Below are 22,828 nucleotides of genomic sequence, written 5' to 3'. Positions count from 1 at the left end.
GCTGTGATGAGAGTGGCATGTGAAGCCTCAGAAATGAAGTCTTAAACTCCCAGAAGGAGCTGGAAAGTGGAAAAAATGAAACTTGAGCAAGGATAAACTGGGGAAAATCTGTCAGTCTCACTAGAGAGGATGAGCAAAAGCATCTGCAACAGCTAATAAATTTCCTGCGCAAGCTTGACACCGAACTTCAGATCATTGGTTTCTACCATTCTTCAGCTGTCAGGGAGTACCTCTAAAGCATATGGCAAATTATGTCTCATATGCCTTCTCTAGTGTTGATATTGGTGGAATACATAGAAGAATATTGTTACTGATTACTTCTTCACCTGCTAACACAAATGTTTGTGGTCAACCTGAAGGTTGTGGATCTGATGTCTTATGTGCATCAATGTGCTGCCACATGATAAAATTTGTCTTATTTTTGGCTTTTTTTTTTTTTTTTAAGGAACATTGCAAACAGCTTATTCGGTTATTAAAATAATGCAGAAATTGAGAGGTGGGCATTCAATTAAATGAAAAATCAGAATTAATTGCTGATTAATTGTTGCCAGATTAATCTTAATTCATCTTGGTTATATTGTATTTTTAATGGAATGTTAAAGATCTATAATACTGTACCACTTCCTCCTATCATCACATCTGCTCTTCTTTTTCTACAGCTCCTAATTCCTGTCACACTCCTATCTACCATTATTTCTTACTGCCTTCTTCTTACTGCAGCTAAACAATGACCCTCTCTCCTGTTTCCTTTTCTCTGTTATGCATGACATTTTCTATGACAGGGTGAGTGAAAGTCAACATACAAGTAACCTCAGCCACCAGCAAATTACCTGAGGATGATGGGCTGAGCAAATTCCTTTTCCATGCAGTACAATGGTCCCAAAATTGCTTTGTGAGGCATACGTTGCATGTTTGATGTAGATTTTAACTGTGTAGTTATTTATAGCTATAGATTCTGCCTTGAGGGAAATTTGCTTCTCACACACAAAAACAAGAAAATAATTTTATGTTGTATTTTATTTTACTGTATTAATTTCAAGCATTTTATAATACCCCCATTTTAAAAATACTAACACTTGTGAAATTCTTTGCAGAATGTGGTCGAACAATTCCAGGAGTTGTAAAAGGAAGTAAAATGATGAAATTATATGTGGATACTACACCAGACAAATTTGTAGGACTATGCTTATTTTTTGTTCGTTGTACGAATGACAGCCCTATAGATCCAAGAACTATACATGAGGTAGTCTCTCTTCTATTCTAAAAACTGAAAAGATAGAAAATAGCTATTTTTTGTTTCTTTTTTTGTTTCACTGTTGTAACATTATAACTTCAGTTGCTGGTAAATGGCATATTTAAATACTAAACTGTGTTATATGCCCCTCTATTTGTATTGATGAGATGATGAACAGCTATATTAATTCAGCAAGCACGTGGGCACTTCATGAATTCAGTATCTTACAGACCTCTGTTGAACAAGAAGTCAGCATTTAGATAAGTTTCTTGTTCTCCTCCCTTGTGTTTTTGAAGAGATTAAAACCAGTAAGTACATTTGAGGTGCCACTGAAATCTCTATGCTCGAAAGGATCTAGTTTGCCTAGAAGACATTACAGCAGATTCTTGGAGAGGAGAAGTTTACTTGTACATTTCGCTTTCATGTATCTTTGGATATGAAATACACAATTATGTAAATTATGTAGCTTTTTTTTTTTTTTTTTTTTTGCTTTACATTTATATACACTGTATTGGATATATGTGGGCCTGATTTTTCATGTATAGCTACCCATCTTTATGCTCTGGCAGTGTTCAAAGGACAGCAAGTTGATAAGAATCAGTCATATATGTGTGTATATATATATATATATATATATATCATATAATTAATATGATTTCAGACTTTCTGGACATAAAATCATTATTCATTTATATTGTTTTATATTTTATGTTAAGAGTGTTTTATTCCTTTTGGGAGCTGAGAAGATAAAAGGAAAAAAGCACTATTAAAAATAGTGAAGTATACCTCAGTATTGGACATAAATACTGGTTTTGGGTCAAACTCCTTACTTCAGCAATGAGGGGAAAAAAGGAAATTTATAGATATTTATGTCATGTGAAGTATGTTAATAATTGCTGATTTGAAGGACATTTAAAATGTTTGATTATTAAAGATAGAACTTGTGAAGGTTGGTTTCGGAGTATACTGAAAATTGATCTAATCAAAAACAATAAAAATTCAGTCAGATGATTGCTTATATAATTTAAGATACAGACTTTCAGAACATTTTCATTACTTGCACTTCATTTGTTAGGACATAGTTTTAGATGTGGACATTTAGAATATTTTTAATTGCTGTATACTATTTAAAACATTTCCAAACTTTCTATGTAATTCGGAAATAACTGAAATTACAAAGATATTATCTGGCAACCTTTTAAAATTGTATTAAATCATTTTTGTCTTCACTCTTTTCTTTCAAAACAATATGCTTAACAACATCTTACGGTCACAATCTTAAGTATCAGTATTTTGTACAGATTATGGCTTCTTAAATTAAAGGTTTTTTAGTCAAAATTGGAATACCTTTATAAAAATATGCTGATTTTATAAAACTGTTTTCAGCCTAACATACTGCATTACTAACAATAATTCTGTTTAATACAGGATATATTCTTTTGTGTTTTGGATGCCACTGAAGGACTTCTGTGTGGTATTAGGAACATGATAGAAAAGATTTTTCTCCCGGCTATCCTTGCAACAAATAATTGGGGCGCTTTAACTCAGACCAAACAAGAAACAAAAGACAAACAGAACTTTGTGGAAACAATTAACAGATACCTTTCATTTTTAGAAGGTAAGCATTGCATTTGGGAAACAAACATTCCACTTAAAAATTTCACTTCATAGGCAGTAAGACTTATGTAAGGAACTTCTCCTCTTCTGCAAGGAAAAAATAAAATGGTAAATTACTGAAGTAATACATGGGTGCATTACTTTAGAAGAATCATGTCACTAGAGAACTTTCTCAGGAGAAAGAATCTGGATTTAAAAGAAGAGTTTTCTATTTTTGTGCGAGTGCAGTAAAATGACACTTGTATAGAAACAAGACTGATTATAGGTATGTATTTCCAAAGTTAAATTGCTTGCACTCATTTTAGAGTCTTTAATTCATTCTGTACTGTAATTGCTTTTTTTTCAGGAGCTAGAATAAGTATTGAAGGAACTGTTGAGTTGAAAAAAATAGATTACATTGATTTTTCTAAACTCCAGTCCTTTGAGGAAGTAACTGCAGCAGCCGATAATTCTGATATGGTTCACCAGCTAGAGGAAGTACTTATGACATGGTATAGACAAATTGAACGAGTAAGTTGTTGTCTTAACATTTCAGTTCAACTTGAATGTGAATAGATATTTATAAATAACATATGAGACTTGTCTGCAGTCAGTTAAGACTGCAACTGTATCTGGGCCTGGGTATGCCAAGTGTTATACAAGTGAAGAAAGAAGGCAGTCCTCATTCCTAGAAACTTACAGTCTAGTAAGAATAGGAGTTTCTGAGCAGTTAACACACAACTAGTAAGAACGAGAGGACAAAAGGATGTAGGAATAATAATGCTGGTGTAGACAACATATACTCTTGAATATATTCTGTATGTTCCTTAAGTTTCTACTACCACTCGTGGTAACAGGTATGTTGGCTAGAATGATTTCTGACCAGACCCGGTATGGAATTTTTTTTTTTGTCTTGTTTTCCTATTTGTGGTCTGTTCTTAATTATTCAAGAAATTATTGCGTGTCTTATTTCCAGGATAAAGCACGGAATTCTTTCTGTTAGTAGAGAATATGTGTAAACTGAGACATACTGTATTTAAAAGGGCATACTATATTTAGTGTATTTAGCTCAGAAGAACAAAAATGTGAATGAAATAAATGTAAGAACTGACTGCATGTTTATCTACATACAGATGAGCACACTTAGACTTTATACCTGATACTAAATATATGTATTAAATATATTTATTAAAATAGCTCTTCAGCTTTTTAAAAGTGAAGTCTTATTTCATGTATTTTGACCCATAGATTTTTGATTCAAGAAGAAATACAGGTATATGCCTACATCAGCTCAGTTGATGACAGCTGTGGAGTTCAGTTTTACAATATGATTAAATGTAGTTCTGAATTATGATGCTTTTCCAAATCGGAAGCATTACTGTGTGACACTAATTACAATTTTTTTTTTCTCTTTGGTTAATATCTTCAAAATGTTTCTTTGATTCTTGATAGTGATTTGTCTTTTCTCGACAGTAGACATGTCGGAATCATTGTATACTGCAAGATTGAATCAGGATCTGGCATCTGACATTTAACAAAAGTTACTGAAATGGGTATAGATGTCCGATGTGAAGATAAACCATACTTTTACTTACATTTAGATTATTTTTACTTCTGCTTTTATTCTCTGATCTTCTAACACTTGCTAATTTGGGAGCATGATAGCCAGTATATGTGAAGAAACAATCATCACAGGAAAAGTAACAGCTGTTAATATTATTTTCTTATTTGAGCTTATACGCCTGCACTACACTGCACTTTGCCAGGTAGAATCCCACACGTGGACAGATGCTGTTTCAGGGGTCTTTGCACCAACTTCTAGTGAAATGCATAGATGTGTTTGAATGTTTATTAGAAGTCTATTGGGTTTAAATCACAGTGTATGCCAGATCCTTCTGTGGGCCATTCTTTTGAAAGTATAAATCTAAATATATGACTAATTCTGATGCCACTGCCAGATCAAGGATATTTGTGGTTCATGTGGGATGGCAAAAATGGCATTATCAGGAATCAGTACATACGAAAAGAGGCTTTAGATTCTCTTTCAAATGTTTCTGTGTATAAACAGTCTGACTGTGGATGTACATATACCTGTGTGCTCAAGAATTAGTCTTTTGGGATTGGGCTGTTGCAAGGAATGGTTGGCATATGTCCTACCCTATTTATGTATATCATGTTCACTGAGCTCATTGAGTATTAAAAATTATCTTTCTTGAGTATATGTACAGCTGGTGTTCCCATGTGTAAAGACAACACATCTAAAAGAACAGCTAATTAAGATGAGAAAACTTTTACTTCAGTTTTAACTTGAAATTTAGAGCACCTATAGAACCATTAATTGTACAGAGTGATAAGTATTAACCAGGGATACAAATTCCATTTTACATTTGATTATTTTCAAATTGATTGCAGGTTCTGATTGAAAGTGAGCAGATGAGAAAAGAAGCTGATAATTCAGGTCCGCTGACTGAACTAGAGCACTGGAAATGTATGTCTGCTAAATTTAATTTTATTATTGAGCAGATCAAAGGACCAAACTGCAAAGCTGTCATTAATGTTCTGAATGTTGGACATTCTAAACTACTCCAGGTAATTCTTTCTGAATGTTGGACATTCTAAACTAACACAGGTAATTCTTTCTTCTTCTTATGTTGATTTTGACCATAATAGACAAAGCTTGCAATGTTTATTTTGTTTAATTGCATGTAAGAGAGATTTTATGAGGAAAATTAAGAGAGGAAAATCTCAGTATTGTGCTAGTGTGCTTATTTTATTGAGGGAAAGAGTGAGAAATTATTAGAGATAGACAAAAATTATCATCAAGGAAAATAAGCTATATTGCATTTTTGACAATGCCTTTTAAAACTTAAGTTACCAAGGTGTATTTTTGGCAAATCTATATGTTGTAACAGAAATAGTTTGCAACATATGAAGCTTTTTACGTGTTTTATTTATTTTTTTTTGTAGATGTGGCAAGAGTTAGATGCCAGAATCACAGATGCAGCAAATGAATCAAAAGACAATGTGAAGTATTTATGCACACTTGAAAAGGTTTGTGAACCTCTTTATAACTATGATCTTGTAAGTATGCCTTTCATTATTCTTTGAGCATAGTTTAAGTATTTACATAGAATGTCTGTAAGACAAACTTCAGGGTTAAATGAATCTTCTTTCTATTTTACATAACGATTTTGATTCTTCTAAATATTTTTCAAGCTGAATGTTAAAATAAAAATTATATTGTTATGCTTTACATTAAAATAATGTTTTTAAAGTATGTATTTTATTAATAAATACATGTGATCACCTGTTAACTCAGTCCTGAAATACTGTTTTTAAAATGAGCTAAGCCCAGATAAATGTTTATATAAAAAAGATCTCAAAATATGTATTAATTGAAAATTCCATATGTGTCAATGAACGATGCAGCCACTACCAAAATACCAGAATTACACTTGTATAGGAAAAACAAACAACTCCCCCCCCCCCCCCCCGCAATGGAAACCTAATGAGGTGCTAAATGTTGCTTCATTTAGGGTAAAATAATATTTTGATATGGAAAATAATGGCACTAGGTGCTTCTATTTGCGGAAGTATCGGCTAGTCAGAATTTAAATAATTGACTGTCCATGCAACTAGTTAGGCCTAATTCAAGGTAACAGTTATTAGGTTTAATATTATATAATAATTATTATAATAGATATGTGTTTTCTAAGGGTTGTTGCAGTATAGGTGGAAGGAGGAAATACCCCAGGAAAAATTGCTTGTCTCACTTTGTTGTTTAATTCTATTTTGGTCCTACCTACTTCCTTACTTCTGTCAGGGAGTGTTGCATTTCCTTTGAATTTCTGGCAGTTTTCCTACTCCAGAGTTTTAACTGAGGGGAAGTAAAAAGACTGCGATAGTCAACAATCTAGAGCTGATATTGCTTGCAGTAATAGAAGAGAGGATTATGATAAACAATATTACTAAGAACCAGTTTATCTTCAGCTTTTTACTGTATCACTAGAGGGTGCCAGGTACCAGGCCATAAAAGTCACAGTGTGCATCAGATTTGAGCTGCTTCTTAGGGGTTATTAAGATGAATCTTATCTTAACAAACAAAAAAATTCATGGGCAGAAATCCATTAAAACAGTTAATTATTTTACTAATACAGAATAATTAGATATAGTTCCCAGTTTAGTGTGGAGAAATCTGAATAAATTTGAATTTCTGTCTTATCTCTTATGTCTTATCTGTCTTATCTCCACTTTGGTGGAGTGACAGTCAAAACTGAAATTCAAAGTACAGTGCTTGTACTACAACATTGCTGTGATATGCCAGCAGCCCTACTTCTTCAGGTCTTGGAGACGTTACAAGCAAGAGCTCAACCTGTAAGGTATCTAGCTCAGGTGAGCATTGAAGGCTTCCTCCGACATTGGAACCATCAGTTATTCCTTGGCCAGTTTGGCCAACCTGAATTGTTCAGCTCTCACTCCTTTGGAGAGATTGGACATGAGTTTATCCTGGAAGGCTGGGTTTTAAGGTTTCTGGCTAGATACTTGTTGTAGTTAGGTACCCTCTGAACAAAGGAGATGACGTGAATTTGGGAATAACTATGACTACAGGTTTATTCGGATTGCTGGAACTGCAATCGTGATCTATTACATGTGCCAGGAGGAAAAGAGAGAAAAGGGAAAGAGAAGAAGAGGAAAAAAAATCACTAAGGGGAATTAATAGTGTTACCAATTTTGTCACTCACCTCGATCTCCTAGTCAAGTGCAAGGATGTCTTAACCTGGAGGAGTATCCTTGAGGAGCATCCCACCTCAAGGCAAGATCCTGTGTTGCAGTCCACTGCCAATCAGGAGAGCCCAAAGAAGCTCTCTGCAGACCACTATCTATGTGTGAGTTGAGGTTGTGGATGTAGTCATATAAGGTGACGGATCTGATGGTTTTGGCTGAGTGATTCTTTGCACATTAGCAAGTTTGGTATGTTTGCTGCATGCACCGTATGGCATAGGTGTATCCACCACAATACCCGTGTTCCTTCTCACCTCCTGTGGGCTATAGAACTGAGAGTTTCTATGCCTGCCCTGTTGCATTAGCTTCTCACTTGTTTGCTTATACTGGTCATTTGCTAACAAAGAAATTCTCATCAACTTTACTGAAATAAGACACTACAAAATGAGGCCTTTTGCCTCTCCTCGTTTAGTAACTTGCTGTTCAGCAGCTTTGTATTTCAGTGCCTTTTCTTCTGCCTTTTCTTCCACAGTGTAGATTTACCCCTATTGACAGGATCTTTTGGTCTAAGACATTAATTTGCTCTGTCATGTCTTTTAGTGCTACAGAGATTGTCAAATATGGCATAAACTACCCTTAGTCTTGAGGGCTGACACCTGGAAAGCTACTTCTTTAGCTTTGTACTTCTTTGTACCTGACTCTGTCAGCATCATCCAGGTGCTGGGAGATGCAGTCACTGAAGGCTGCACTAGGAAGCAGCATGAGGTGGAGAGGAGTCTTCTTCCTTACCCTTTATACGATCATGGTGCCTTCAGCAGGCTGAGTTTGCAGTGGCACACTTATCAACATGCAACTCTTCTCAGTAGCACTTTAAGCACTTTAGTAAAGATGTGAGCTTCAGGCCTGTCTTTTGCTTATTCTCTAAAGCAGTAGCAGTAGCTTCATAAGTAAAAGGTAGGTACTCTTTATTGCCTCTTGGCATTGAGCCAAACTATCCCTTTGATTTCAGCATGAAGAATTAATTTATTGATCTTTGTAGGATTAACTACTGTGTCTGTCCTCTGCCTGGATCTTTTTAGGAGATATTTGCCTTCTTTTTTGTGAGGAAGCTGACACTTAATATTAAATAGTGAATTTCTCCGTTTTCTGAGTTCATCTAAGATTTTCTTGTCTGTTCTAAAATGGATCTGTGGGAGTATTTCTTTTCTGTCACTCAAGACTGAGTGACACTGGGAGACTTATGATATTTGCATACTTAAGTGCTTAAAACTCTTAAATAAGTATCCATAATACCTTTGAGAGTCGTCTTTAAACTATTTTTGGACATTTTTTTCAGTACTTTCTAAGCAATTAGTATTCCTCCAGTGATACTTTGAATGCTTCTCTGCTTTTAATAAAATTCTTTTTCTGAACTGAGCCCTCTGTACTACTGATCAGTTAACGAATGAGTAGATCTTAACCAGTAACCTCCTTCAGAAGACACTGTTTTGCATGTGATGTGATATGTATGTTAGTCAATTATAATTGCACAATTGAAATTACACTTGCAAGAATGCTTAGGCTTATTTGATATCTGCTTGGTAATTAAAAATAGCAAATCCTCCACAATTTATGGATATTAATGGATTACCATTGTTAACCATTTTTTGGAAATACGTTGGAAGTGGTTGAATTACAAAATACCTGTAATGTCATAGAGTGATTTTAATGATATGAACTGTCATATCATGACATGCATGAAAATTTAGGTATTTCATGTGATGATTGAGTGAATTAGGCACTCTTAAATGTTTAGTGAAATGAACATTATGACAATTATTTTGTGAGTTCTGTGAAATGTCCGAATGAAACACTCAGTGTAATGATTTCTATCAGTGTAACTGCACAGCATGTATTTAACAACTGTACCTGAAGGAAAACCAAAGTGTAATTAGGAAAAACCATCCTTAGCTGTCAGAAGAATACCTCCATTTATGCTGAAAAATGCAACCTTTTCTATTTAAATCAAAATTCAGTTTTGATCATCAGAATAACATGGTTTTTATGAATGTCTGATCTGATTTCTGACAAAATCATGTGAGTTTTTTGAGTTTTATTAGTTAAGATTAAAAATTATTGAGCATGATTAGCTTTATTCTTTTTTAAAAAGAAACATTTTGGTAAGATGCAATGATGTTTTGAGGATCGGTTAATATGATTTAAGGAAAAATATTATTTAGAATTTCTGAATAGAAATGCAAAAATTAGAAAAGTAAAATTTTTTTCAAAACTCTGCTTTAAGGTATCGATGACACATGGAATACAAAATTTGATTAATGCTATACGAATGATTCACAGTGTTTCAAGATATTATAATACTTCTGAGCGCATGACATCATTGTTTATAAAGGTAAACATATTAAGTATAATCATAAAAATTGTGATTTTGCTGAAAAAAATTAATTTTGTTTAAATCTGTAGGACATCTCTTAAAAAGAAGTAATAGTGAATGTCTGCGAGGGAAAGGAAGAGAAGTCTGTTGATCAGGAGAGGAGAGTAGAGCCTTGTATTCCAGAAAGAAATTTGTTGATATTCTTGATTCAGCAAATTATTTTTTTATCTTTTTGATAGGCCTCTTGATCTGAGTTTCATGACACTTATTCATTTTTTCACTAAATCACTGTCTCCCTAAAATTCTCTCAGTACCAGCCTTGTAGACATAACTAAGCAAAAGGCTGTCAGTCTGACTCTGCTATTCTTCAAAAAGATGTAAGATGAAAAGATTCTTGTTTCAGAAGCAAGTCATCCTTGAAAAGTTAATTGAATCTCAAGCCATAAATTATGCTAGTTTAACCCAAAATGAAGACCAGCTAGATATCTATAGCAGGTATTCATTGCAGCAAAAGATGGTTTGTAAAATGGTTTTAGAATAAAGAAGAAATCTTTGTAACTAAATTATAGGGTATCTACAATGTAAAATGTAACAAATTAGTTCGGTTGAAACCTGCAAGAAGAAATGTTCTCTAAGTTCTTGACTTTTTGCCAAAGGAGTTGTTTTGATACTCAGTTATAGTCTCTCAATTTTTCTGAAAACTTGTTTGTTTTCATAATAACTTTTTTTGAATACATTATACTACCAGCTTCTGCTATTCTTTCTTTCAGATCAGGATTCAATCAGTGGTTCATTTCCAATTCTGAAGAACAGCAAACTTAAGTTATACTATTGAACTTCTTACTCTAAATAAAAGACAGAATTATCTTAAATATGGAGTTTACATATCCCTTACATACAGATTTCATCCTAGATTTCAGTCTTAATGAAAGGAGATTTCCTCATAAATAAGTATTCTCCGATCTCCTTACTCTTTGGGCTGTGATACTGTATAGCGGTATGGATACTAGCACAAATTGTAAGCTTGACTTTGGGCTTCTTTTCTTTTCATGTAGCTTTCAGAACAGACCTGAGGAGTGATTTTCTCCACCACTCTTACCCCCTTTATCTCAAAAGTATAGATTTCTTAGATTTCTTCTTTGGGACAGTTGTTTTTTCAGTATATGACTTGTTACTTTTTTTTTTTTTTTTTTTTTAATTCGTTGTTAAATTGGATGATGTTGATAAAGGTATGTAGCTGTGAGAGCCTGAGTTGCAAATTAGGAAGAAAATGAAAGTTCAGTTCTGTGGGAACAAACTGCAGAGTGAGCAGAGAAGTTTGTCTCTTGCAAGACATAAATTAATTTCCTCCCTTAAGGGGACATAGCTGTGTCTATTGGCATCTCAGTCCCCTGTTCACTATGGCTTTCCTGTCACAGGATTGGTTCTAAGAGCTGTTAATGTGGTTGAGATAGTTTAGGCAACTGTCTCATAAATCAGCTAAGCATTTGTCTAGCTTTTTGTGCAATTTTTTCATCAGGAACTTGGAGTTCTAGTGAGATTTGAACCTTGTCCTTCTGTCCATAATTGGCAAGCACTTTGAGTCTCTGACAACCTGTTCCTTTATTTGTCTGCCAATGAATGTGCCATTTCTGTTAGCTGTCCCTTCAAGTAAGGATAAGAGGAAACTCACTCACAGCCGTATTACACCATTTTCTTTCTTTTTTTTTTTTTTTTTTTTTTTTTTTTAATATAGTCCTTACAGCACCCCAGGTTTTAATGTAAAGTGACACTTTACATTGTGAGAATTCAAATTGAGCTAGGACATTAAGAAAACTTACATGCTTTTCCTGTGACTATCCATGGCTGAGGCTGTTCTCTGTATATCAGATATTAGGTATGGATTATACAGTGTCCATATACTATCCATCTTTTTATATTAACTATTATATAATTGTTTTTGTACATTGATACTTTCTAGTAGTATCTTTTACTCCAGAGTGAAAGGGACTGAGCATTTCACTACAGAGGCTAATTTACAGACTAACTAGTTGCATGAAGTTGTGCTATGAAATAGCATGGAAAAAAACCTAATTCAATCCAAGCTTTTTCAGCAAAGTTGAAGTAGCTTAAGTGCCATCCTCCCACTAGGGGCTTCTATTTAAAGATCACTAGAGATGACACTAGAGTCCTGTTGACAGCTTCACCAGTCACTGTATTACAGTGAGGCTGCTTTTAAAGTGGGGCAGTTTTTTGGCCTTTATTCGGTTACAGACTCCTACATTCTGCCTATAGAACAGATATGTGGGGAGAATTGTTCTGAATTTTCCATATTATTTGATGGCTAAAAAAGGTTATCTACCTGTAGCTGTTCTCTGAGATGTTATCTGTATCTGCATTCACATCCTGTCTCGCTGTCCTTACAAAATTGGGGATTTCCATAGTTGAGAAGTAGAAGAATGCTGTCCTTTGTATAGCCATAGGAGACCAAGGCAAAGGGATATTGTTAGGATAGAAAGTTCTTTAAATGGCAGTGTTTAAATAAGGGTACATTGCAGAGTGCAACAGTGACAACATAAATGAAGATTAGCTAGAGTTAAATAATAACTTTTCTCTTTGTACTTGAGTTATGTTTGGTGACATGCTGTGTTTATATGTATATATTGCCATGCTTATAATTTATATGCATTCACAAATACTCTTAGACACTTAAGCACATTTCTGGGGATGTTTTAAGAATTTTTATAGGATGTTTGGCTTACATATACAATAATTAGCCTGTATTATTCCCATAGATAAAATTTATATGAACTTTGATTGTATTAAGACATGCATGTGGGAATTTTATCTGATTTTGAGAAACAAGTAAATTTTCTTATAAGCTTGAGACCTACTTGTTTACATTTGTCTGCACTAGGTTACAAATCAAATGGTCACGACATGTAAAGCATATATTACAGATGGTGGCTTGTCTCGTGTATGGGAGCAAGAGACACCAGCAGTTATTAGCAAAATCAAGGTTTGTATTTTGTTTTTTGATATTTTAACTGATTACCTATTGATATTTACTGTTAATTGCATGCTTAATGAAGGGCAGCTCTGTAATCAAATATTTTATTACTCAGAATTCTATAACTTAGTGTAATAAAAATTTCCTTCTAAGTCAGTGCTTCAAGGTTAAATATTGCTCTTAAAAACATGTATATTTTATACAATTTAGAAGAGAAGCAGTTATTAAATATATAATTTAAAACTCAAAGTAACCATGGAATTGAAGGTAACAAATAAAAAGGGAGGGCTCTTAAAAAGAATAACAGTATATCATTAAAGAATAGTAAGCAATTTCCAAAAAAATGAAACAAAGATAAATAGCAAATAAGGCAAGTTGAGGGGAAAAAATTGGGAGATGCAGAGTAAGGATGTATGTATGATAATAAGCCTCACTAGTAATGTGAAATAAAACAGAGGATGGGAACAGGGTACTGACAAAGAAGGAAAAACAAGTTCTGATAGAGTGCCATGTAGGAAGGAAAAACTGTATTTTCAGAGTGAGAATGAAGAGTTTGGAAATTAAAAGAGTGAAAGGATTTTAGAGCATGACCGGTACTGTAAAAGTTACAAGATAGGAAACTGACTTCTTGAAGGCTAGATAAATTGGAAAGGAAAAAAACCAAGAAAATAGAGGCTCTAGGGAGGAGTGCAGGGGGATTGGACTGGATGGTCTCCAGAGATCCCTTCCAGCCTTACCAATTCTATGACATTAAAGCTACTGGAAGACAAAATACAAAGAAGAACAAGAGTATCGTCAGTGAGAAAATGGTTAGTCAGAGGAATAATGTGTGGTGAGGAGAAAAGGTAAGAATCAAAGAACTTTCAAGCTGGAAAAAGTCTGATGGTGCATCTGAGGTGATCTAGTTGTATTATTCTATCTACTAGAATTAATTTAATCATGGTAATATGGTTCTCTGCTTGGAAAGATTGTATTTGGAAGGGGATTTTGAGCTTCCTCAAATCCTGAGGTGCACAGCAAGCTTCCGGTCAACACAGATTGGATCCATCTTTATCAGTGACCCTTTCTTTGGCATCATTATAGTAGTCTTGTATGCTTTTGGTTAGCTGATACATCTTAATTATTAATAATTCGTATTAAAAAAATGAAGGAAAGCAGGAATGTGGCTTCTCAAGGCTGGAACTGATAGGGAAATAGCATCTAAGAAATACTGAAGGAAGGGCTCCAAAGGCTCCAGAAGCATATATTTTTGGTGATGGTCCAGGTAAATGAAATGGGTCTTACCCATTTCATGATGCCTTCAGTGTTTTCCCATTTCTTAACTCACTGGCATTTGTTAAATTAGAATGACCGTTTACATTTCTCACTGATCATAACTTTTACATCTGATAATGTTTGAATATTTAGGCAAATATTCAAACAACCGAGCAAGAGGGCTTATTCTTCAATCTCACTTTAACTTAGAGTCGTCAACTACAAGGCATGATTTCAAACTAGCTGCCATTTCAAGCTTTTGGACAAGTGACCTCTTTTTCCAAATCTGCTTTCTGCTGCCACTAGGGAGAATTTTCTGAATAGTCTTTCCAGATGGTATTTTCAGCGTTGCTGAAGTGGGATATGGGTACTGTCTCAATGACTCTTGCTTTGTGATAATGCCTCAGGTCATCCTAAATGGGGTGGTGTCTGCTAAAGCAAATGTCTACTTAGTAGATTTGCCTTTTGATCGTCTTTGGCGAGATCTTGTGCTGCTTTAAATCTTCTGGGACAACTATTTCATCTTTGGGCATTTTCCTTCTTGGGAAGTTAAAAACATTTTTTCTCATCTGCCTGTGATAGCCAGAAGCTTCAACCTTTTTCACGTTAACAAATTCTGCTTGTAGACCTCCCAAAATTGGGGAGAGGCAGCAGTCTCAGTGTCAGAGAATCTAACAGCAGCTTTGAAGGTTTGCCTAAGAACGATCTTGTTCTTTACCTTACCTAGTGCCCCATTCTTCACTTCTTTTCCCTTTTTAGAGGTAGACTGGCACGTTGTCATCAGATCTGGTGAAAAATGATAGCAAATGATTGGGTATTAGACTACTAAAAGCTATATACTCCAATTTGCCTGACTATTTACCGGTATATTCCAGTAGGTCTGTGCTCTTTAGGTAATTCTTTCAAAGAAGTTTCCTTGAGTAAGGCTCTTTCTTGTAGCTAAATTTATTAGACTTAAATTTCACTTCCGGATTTCCATTTTGGTGGAATTCATTAGCTCTTATAAATAATTTCCTTTTTGAATAGCTTTTATAAACAGTTTCCTTTAATTCCCCTGAGGGTCGAATGGACTACTTCTATGTCAAATTTCATTCTGTTTCTTCCCTATCCAAGGGAAAATCTGGCAATTCTTAAGTAAAATAATGGCTTTTCTTAAATATTGAAATATCTCTTTTTTAAGAACAGGAGTCATCACCTGCTCTTAACTGACCTCTAAATAATTCTTAGCTTTACCAAAACTAAAACTTTCCTGCACTCCTTTTGGTGCTTCATTTTCCCATGTCATGTCTTTCACTGGATTGTACAGCTCTGTGTCAAAGTGTTACAAATATTTCTACAAACAGAAAAGAAAAACAGTGTACATAAGTCATTACAAGCTGTTTACTGAAACTAGACTTGCTGATGATTAACTGCTTTGTGATAACAGTGGGTTTGGGGTGACTGCTCCCAAGTTTCTTACCTATAAGCGTAGCATAATGAGTATGGTAATTGTTCTTTGACTACTTAGGACTGCATTTTTCTATTGAAAGAATATCAGAGATGCTTTCATAAAACAAGGCAACAGATTTTGGAAACTCTAGGAGAAAAGACGTTTGAAGTATCAGAGATGTACATTTTTGGAAAATTTGAAGCGTTTTGTAGAAGATTAGAAAAAGTAAGTATATTGCAAGCTGTTATTATTAGTAGAGAAAAGTGGGTCCTCCAAAGAGACTTAGCATTAGATGCTCATAATTGACCTATGAAGGAGTTTGTGGAATTCACTAATTTCTCTCAATAGTTAGAGTAGTTCACTCCAGTGTTTTACCAAATAGTTTACAGTTTCCTTCAGAATTGTCAGTTTCTTTGTATGTTTTTTTTTAGTATATTAGTTATCTAATTAATCTAGATTTAGACCCCTATTCTTGGAGTTAAATATCCCACCTCCTATCCCGTTTTTGTCTTTCAAACAGTGTGCTAAGTCATTTAAAAACTCCTCCTACCACCAAACACTGTTCTTCTGATGATTCTGTTGTTTGATGTAGTCTAAACATTTGGCTTGCTAACTTGATGAAAAGATTTAAAATCAGCATTGGTAGAGCCTACATGGAAAAGATAATAGGTGCTCTTAGGTGCAGAATAAGGTCAGAAGAGGGATAAGAGGATGATGGGGCAGTTATCACAAGGTAAAGATTCTGAGGTTCTTTGGCATTTTTCCATATCATGTAATAGATATACACTAATCTTAGAGGTTGTGGTTTTTTTTAATATTATGAGAACTCTTCATATCATCGATATGTGTGTGTCCTATCTTAGCACTTTTTTTCCAATATTATGCTATTTAATCGAACAGTCAAAACTGAAGGGGAAAAAAAAATCTTTGCCATTTCTGAGTGCAGTAGTCTGAGAGGATTGATTATTGTTTACTTTATGCAGGTTTTAGTTTGTAAATAAATAATTTATTAGAAGCATGAACATGACTTTTATATTTCAGATTACAGAGATGATAACTATTGTGCAAACTTTTTCTGCACTGAGTATGTCTACCATTGAAGGAATAGATATTATGGCAGTAAAATTCAAAAATATCTACCAAAGTGTTCAAAAGAAACAATATGACATCCTTGATCCACGAAAAACAGAATTTGATGTGGATTTTGTGGACTTCATGGCAAAAATTGAAGGTTTAGAGGTAAGTAATAAATCTATCTGTGATGTACTTGTGGAAAAATGTTATTGCTATTTACCTGGTATTTACATAGATGCCAGTGAGACTTCTGGACTGTGAATAGAGTACGTTGTTTTTCTTTTTGTGCTTTCTGATGGAATTTATGAAGATACGCTTTCAGATTTCAAAATGTATTATAAGAGCTTTTTACTTAACTCTTAAATTGTTTGCCTTTGAAGATATTTAAAGATCCTTAGGTTCAGGCACCTATATCTTTGAAAAGAAATCAAATAATTGGCTGCTTTCTTGGAAGTAAACTGTCAAGTTCCACTACAGTGCAGTGTTACATATAGAGTTTTGACATATGACTAGGAGCCACATGTGCACTCAGAGTGCAAAACTGAAACTGGCTTGGGGAAATGGGTTCAAATGATACCTAAACATTTGGAATCTCTAAGGTTGAAGGTAGCAAGTGCCCAGATTCCCAATGAGAGTCGCAGATAGATCACAGGAGGCTCTTTCAATGTTTCCCTCTTTCCAAAGAAAGCTGTAAGACATAGCACTTACTCCTCTTATTGCAGGTCCATTACTGTGCAGCTAAAATGATAAAAGTCATGGGACCTGAGAGAATTACTAGATGGAATTGGCTTACAGCTTGGTTCAATCTTGAGCAGAACAAAGTTGCAACTGTTTTGAATAAATTGTCCTTTGTTTTTTTTTGTTAAAAATGTTTGACCTTTTAAGAGATTACTTAGCTGACACTAGCTGTTATTGCATTTATTTATTATATTCAGCCAAGATCTATTAAGGCTGGTAGTTTGTGCTTTATAAGAAATAATTTGTAATGGTATTATGTTAAGAAATTACTGTATTTCAAAATGCTATTATATGACCGGTAAAACTGTAGTAAATTATCCATCTTTTAGATGCAAATACAAACATTTATGCGTACTTGTTTTGGGAGAATTTTGTCATCACGGAATGCACTTCAATTACTTCAAAGGTATTGGCAGTTATGTTTAAAATATTTTAAAGTAATTTGAAATGACTGATTAGCGCGATTTATATAATACCGCTAATTTCAGAACTAATGGCCTAATTAAGAGCTCTTCATTATTGGTGTTATTAACTATAATCTTTATAAGACGCTTTGATTCTTAGCTTTCTAATATGCATCAAAATATTCTTCTGTTTCTTCATTTCATTACAATTTAGTTTGTAATTACATAAGAATTTTTTAAAAAATTAAAGATTTTTTTTAAAAAAAGCTATAACTTAAAGCAAAAAATTGCAAATCCAAAAGCATTTTCTAGATTTGTACTACTTTCATGTCATGTGACATTCCTGTAGCACTCCCACCAAAAAAAAGCTATTGTGTTTCAGAAATACCATTTTTATGTGTTCATTTTAATAATTGTAATTGGTTCTAATCCAATGCAGGTTTCAAAATCTGAGAATGCCATGTCTTCAAGAAGAAATAGCACATACGGTTGGTTGTATTCTTCAACATTATGTAGCAGAACTTGAAGCTACTAAAAAGGTACTTTATTCCTCTGCAGTAAACTAAAACACCATGTTAAAATAAGAATTTTAATATGAAAATGTTGTATTTGTTCTTATGTCTATGTTAAAGCTTATATTGTCCTTACTGTAGCTTTACCAAATTCAGAAAGATGACCCTCCTCTTGCTCGAAACATGCCACCTGTAGCAGGAAAGATTCTGTGGGTGAGGCAGCTTTTCAGGAGGATAAGTGAACCAATCAACTATTTTCACGTAAGTTGATGAGAGGAAAAATTATGTATTTTGTTAACTAGTGAAATGTCCTTATTTAAATAATTTTTGTAAAGTGGTCATACTGTTTGTGTCTTTGATGTAGTCACTTCTCATATACTGGGCAAGCTGTGTATTTGTATATGAATTGCTAGCTAATAAAGATATGATTCAAAGTAACCATTATTGTGGGCCAAAGAGACAGTGTTCTTTGACTTGCTGCTGAACCAGCACCCTTAGCTGGAAATACGCACTGAATCGTTGACACTGATGTCTTCAGATAAAACATCATCCAAGAAATATTCCACAATTTCAGACAATGGTGTTTTTTTCTGGCTCTGTCTGTAATGGATGAGACTGAGGCTTGTAAATAAGACTTGCGTCCTATACTTTAAATTAATATCCACCTCTTTTATTCTTCTAGCCCTACAGGATTCTCTAAGGATAAACATGTCTCCTTACTAAGCCATTGCTAAGAGTATCTCAAGGCAAACACATTGACTGTCTGACATCCTAAAATTGTGTGGTGTGCATATTCTGGTACCACTGAAAAAGCAATCTTATAATAAGTACCCACACAACTGCTACAGTATAGCAAATGAGAATCCCATCACCAGCTTCACTGCAGAGGGCCTTTTCCGTAGCCACTCTGCATACAACAATGTGTGTGAGTGGTTCTCGTACAAAATATTCAGGACCTCCTGTTAAGTTAACTTCTCCTGTTCAGTGAAGGATTTTATTTTTCTGTTCCCTTAGATGGGAATAATGATCACCTAAATCTGCTCCAAAGAAGACTAACACAAGTAGCATTGCTTATTAAAAAGAAGATTTTTAAAAATAATTTTTAGTTGCTGTTCAGTCTTGAGTAGAACTGAGCATCCATTCCAGTAGGAATTACAGATGTGTAAAACAGCATAATAAAGCTATGGCTCTTATATATTTATTATTTATTGCTTACAAGTTCTTTTACTTCATTATGCTGTAAGTTGGAATGATAAATAGTTGATACAGTTTTTAACTCTGTAAATATAATTTGTGATATTGTAAACTGAAATAATGGATAGCAAAATAGTTAAACTGAGAGAGGATCCTTGATAGTATGCTTTTGTTTTGATATAGTTTTAATTTGAATGTACTATGTTTTAATAGAAAAATTCAGATATCTTGAAAAGTCCAGAAGGTAAAGCAGTTGTTCGATTATACAACAAAGTTTCGTATGTATTGGTGGAATTTGAGGTACTTTATCATAATGCATGGGTGAAGGAAATTTCACAGTTACAATATGGTAAGTAATTAAATATGTAATTGGCTGTTATTGAATGCTAGGTTTACATAATCAAAATGGACAAATATTTAAGCCTCATTTACCCTTAAAATGTTCATATTAATCATAATTGAATAAGCAGGTCCAGTAATACAAATCTGTGTCCCTGCATGGCTTTAAAACTTGGTTTTGATGCAGAGAGTTGCAGATTCAGTATACAGTTTGGCAGGTAACTGGAAGAAATGCAGTGAAAGAAGTTCCCAAAGTAGGAAAGAAGGCCCCAAGTAATTCATTTTTGTATTCAAATTTTCATGTATGCTATTTAATAATTCTTCCTGTTTTCTTTCCATGATAATAGCTCATACAGTTACAGGATATATCAGTCCTTCTTGGATAAAGTATTACTTTATGCGTAGAAAAAATTGTTTGATAACAAAGCTTTGAGAGTTTAAGATTAAATGAGAATATATATTTTAAAAAATTCTGAGTATGTTCTTCTGTAAATTATAGAAGTTTTGTGGCTTCAAATTTGCAAGTAAATGTATAAGAATAAAATCTTGTCATCACACATCACATAGTCAACAGAAGTTCATTAAAAAGCTCTTTGAGCTTTTATTTACTTCCAAATTTTTGGAATATCTCTACCTAAGCATTTATCTTCTGAATGAACATATTCCTTTAAGATACTGAGCATCTCTTAGCAGCTTGGGGTCTCCAGGTTCCTAGAAAATGAAGTTCATATTTTTTTTCCTAGTTTGAGTTAGAAAAATTATGCCAAAAATAATGCTAGGTCTGATGCTTGTTTAGATGGTGAAAAGCATGTTTATATGGCAGAAAGCTGGTACTGTGGCAGTCAATTTTTTAACTGAGAACAGCATGAAGCTATTTTGAAAGACGCAACATATTTTTAATCACTATACAGAAATACTAGAAATCTATGCTCCGTAATAATTTATATAACAGAAATAATTGTTTATCTTAGTAATTAATGCATAAGTATCTTTACAGCATTACAAGCTACACTACTTGTGCGTCATCCTAAAACTGGGAAATTTCTGGTTAATTTTGATCCCAAAATTCCGGAGATTGTCCGAGAGACTAAATGTATGATAAAGCTGGGTCTGGAAGTACCAGAACAGGCAAAAAGGATAGTAAAAATAGAAAATAACCTGAAGTCAAACAAATTATATTTAGAGGTAAGCTTAGAAATGATCACTATTACTTTTTTAAAGAAATAATTTCTGTTTTGCTATGCTAAATCTATGATAGTTGGCCTTTTGCAACATATTTGTTCTAGGAGTAAGAGTTATTACATTTTTGTAAAAGAAAAAATAAACTTGTCAGCCTGGATGCATGATAAAGTTGGAGATCAGGTAGTTAAAGAGAGAGTAAATTTTTGAAATGAGCAAATAGTTTTAGGCACAACAAGCTTTCCAAATGTGGTCCTCTAACTTATGTATTTGATCACTTATGCACACAAATATTAAATACAGAAATAAATAAAAAAAATATATAAAACATATATACAAATCCTATATATATGTGTTTGTGTGTGTGTGTATGTGTGTGTATATATATATATATATATATATATTATTTATATCCTATGAAATGATGAATATATTCTGATGATGAAACAGTTGGAGCTATCTGAACTGTATTCATGCTTTGAAAATCAATAGAAAGCTGTTTTATGGAGTTCTTTAGAAGCCTAACTTGGAATTCTGATATAATCCTATTTGAAGGGTATGGTGACACACAAAAGCATCAAGAACTCTGCAGTATCTGCCAGAGAAGTTGGATTTCTGGTACTTGTTGTAGTATTTACTCTAAAATTTTAGAGAGGCTTATATCTTGGGGATGAGACATGCAAGATTTTGAGTGGTCTCTGGCACACTTGCTTGCTCTTTCGTGTGTGTGCTTGCTCTTAGAAACCAAAAGACAAGCCAGAAGGATACTCTCAGTTTATAAATGAGATTTTAATTGTCTAATGCATGTGACTGTCTCTTTGGTTGTTGTGCATAGAGACTAGAAATGTGTGACATGAAGGCTGCTTTCATTCCTCCTTGATCTATTAATGTAACATGATACAGTTTTATTACCTTTCAGAAATCATTTACATAGGTATGTGTACTGTCTGTATAAATTTCTACACTTAATACATGTTTTCAATGGAATTTCTATACTACTTTCCTTGTCTTTTCTGTTTTTTTTTTTTTTGTATATCAGGCTGTTTGCTTCAGTAAAGAAAGTACTTAAAATATTCTTGAAATTACTCTTCTCTAATAATTAACAGGGTCTTCTCCAATGTTACGAAGACTTATGTCAAGAAACACCAACAGTTTTTGTAAACTTAATGGCACCAAAAATGAAAAAGGTTAGTGTTACTAAATGAACTTCAGTACACTTCAGAATTAGAATAACTTCATAATAGTTTGTAATTTTAAAACATTTAGATGGATAAATATGTGAATTTCATGAATTTTAGTAAAATCCTGAAGACCCAGTATAAAATTAAATAAAATTTGCTTTTTGAATCTCTTATACAGTGCTCAAATAATGTATAACAGAGTAGAGTAATTTTAATGGCTCTGAGATGTAAACCCAGTAGTACAAAGAATATGTGCTTGGTGGATGTATTCATCTACACAGATCTCTGGCTTTCACATGTTAGTAAATCAGCATTTTTTGGTTTAGATGTTTTCATAGGAAAGTAAGCTTTTCTTTTTGCTAAAATATGACATGTCTTGGTCTTTGTCTTTGCTTGGGGAGAATTATTGGCTATGGGAATTGCATTTGTCACTTCAGTGATGCAGAAAAGTTATTTACTATACTAGAGGTTTCATTGGAGCTGCAGAATGTCTATCCTGTAAAATATTTTTGTTTTATCAGACCTTTGCAAATGTAGGTATGTAGAAATAAGTTGCTCTAATTAACTCTTTTTTTTTTTTTGATGGTAAATACTAACATCAGAAATTTTGCA

General features: G+C 33.7%; 1 protein-coding gene across 1 annotated transcript in view; it reads left to right on the top strand.

The window, feature by feature from the left end:
- The window catches only part of DNAH8 (dynein axonemal heavy chain 8), a 161,967-nt gene that overhangs the window by 4,426 nt on the left and 134,713 nt on the right, over positions 1–22,828 (top strand). Inside the window, exons 4-18 of the mRNA XM_062573613.1 lie at positions 1,095–1,243; positions 2,663–2,852; positions 3,198–3,361; positions 5,243–5,419; positions 5,798–5,911; positions 9,834–9,941; positions 12,820–12,921; positions 15,674–15,820; positions 16,637–16,834; positions 17,737–17,813; positions 18,251–18,350; positions 18,465–18,584; positions 19,731–19,866; positions 20,854–21,041; positions 22,142–22,222. Of these exons, the coding sequence (XP_062429597.1) occupies positions 1,095–1,243; positions 2,663–2,852; positions 3,198–3,361; positions 5,243–5,419; positions 5,798–5,911; positions 9,834–9,941; positions 12,820–12,921; positions 15,674–15,820; positions 16,637–16,834; positions 17,737–17,813; positions 18,251–18,350; positions 18,465–18,584; positions 19,731–19,866; positions 20,854–21,041; positions 22,142–22,222 (2,051 nt within the window). The remainder of the gene's footprint in view (positions 1–1,094; positions 1,244–2,662; positions 2,853–3,197; positions 3,362–5,242; positions 5,420–5,797; positions 5,912–9,833; positions 9,942–12,819; positions 12,922–15,673; positions 15,821–16,636; positions 16,835–17,736; positions 17,814–18,250; positions 18,351–18,464; positions 18,585–19,730; positions 19,867–20,853; positions 21,042–22,141; positions 22,223–22,828) is intronic.

The sequence above is a fragment of the Rhea pennata genome, chromosome 3 (genome assembly GCF_028389875.1).
Source record: "Rhea pennata isolate bPtePen1 chromosome 3, bPtePen1.pri, whole genome shotgun sequence".
In the NCBI taxonomy this organism is placed as follows: domain Eukaryota; kingdom Metazoa; phylum Chordata; class Aves; order Rheiformes; family Rheidae; genus Rhea; species Rhea pennata.
The sequence above is the reverse complement of the archived record's forward strand: the minus strand, read 5'-3'. Positions and strand labels throughout refer to the sequence as shown.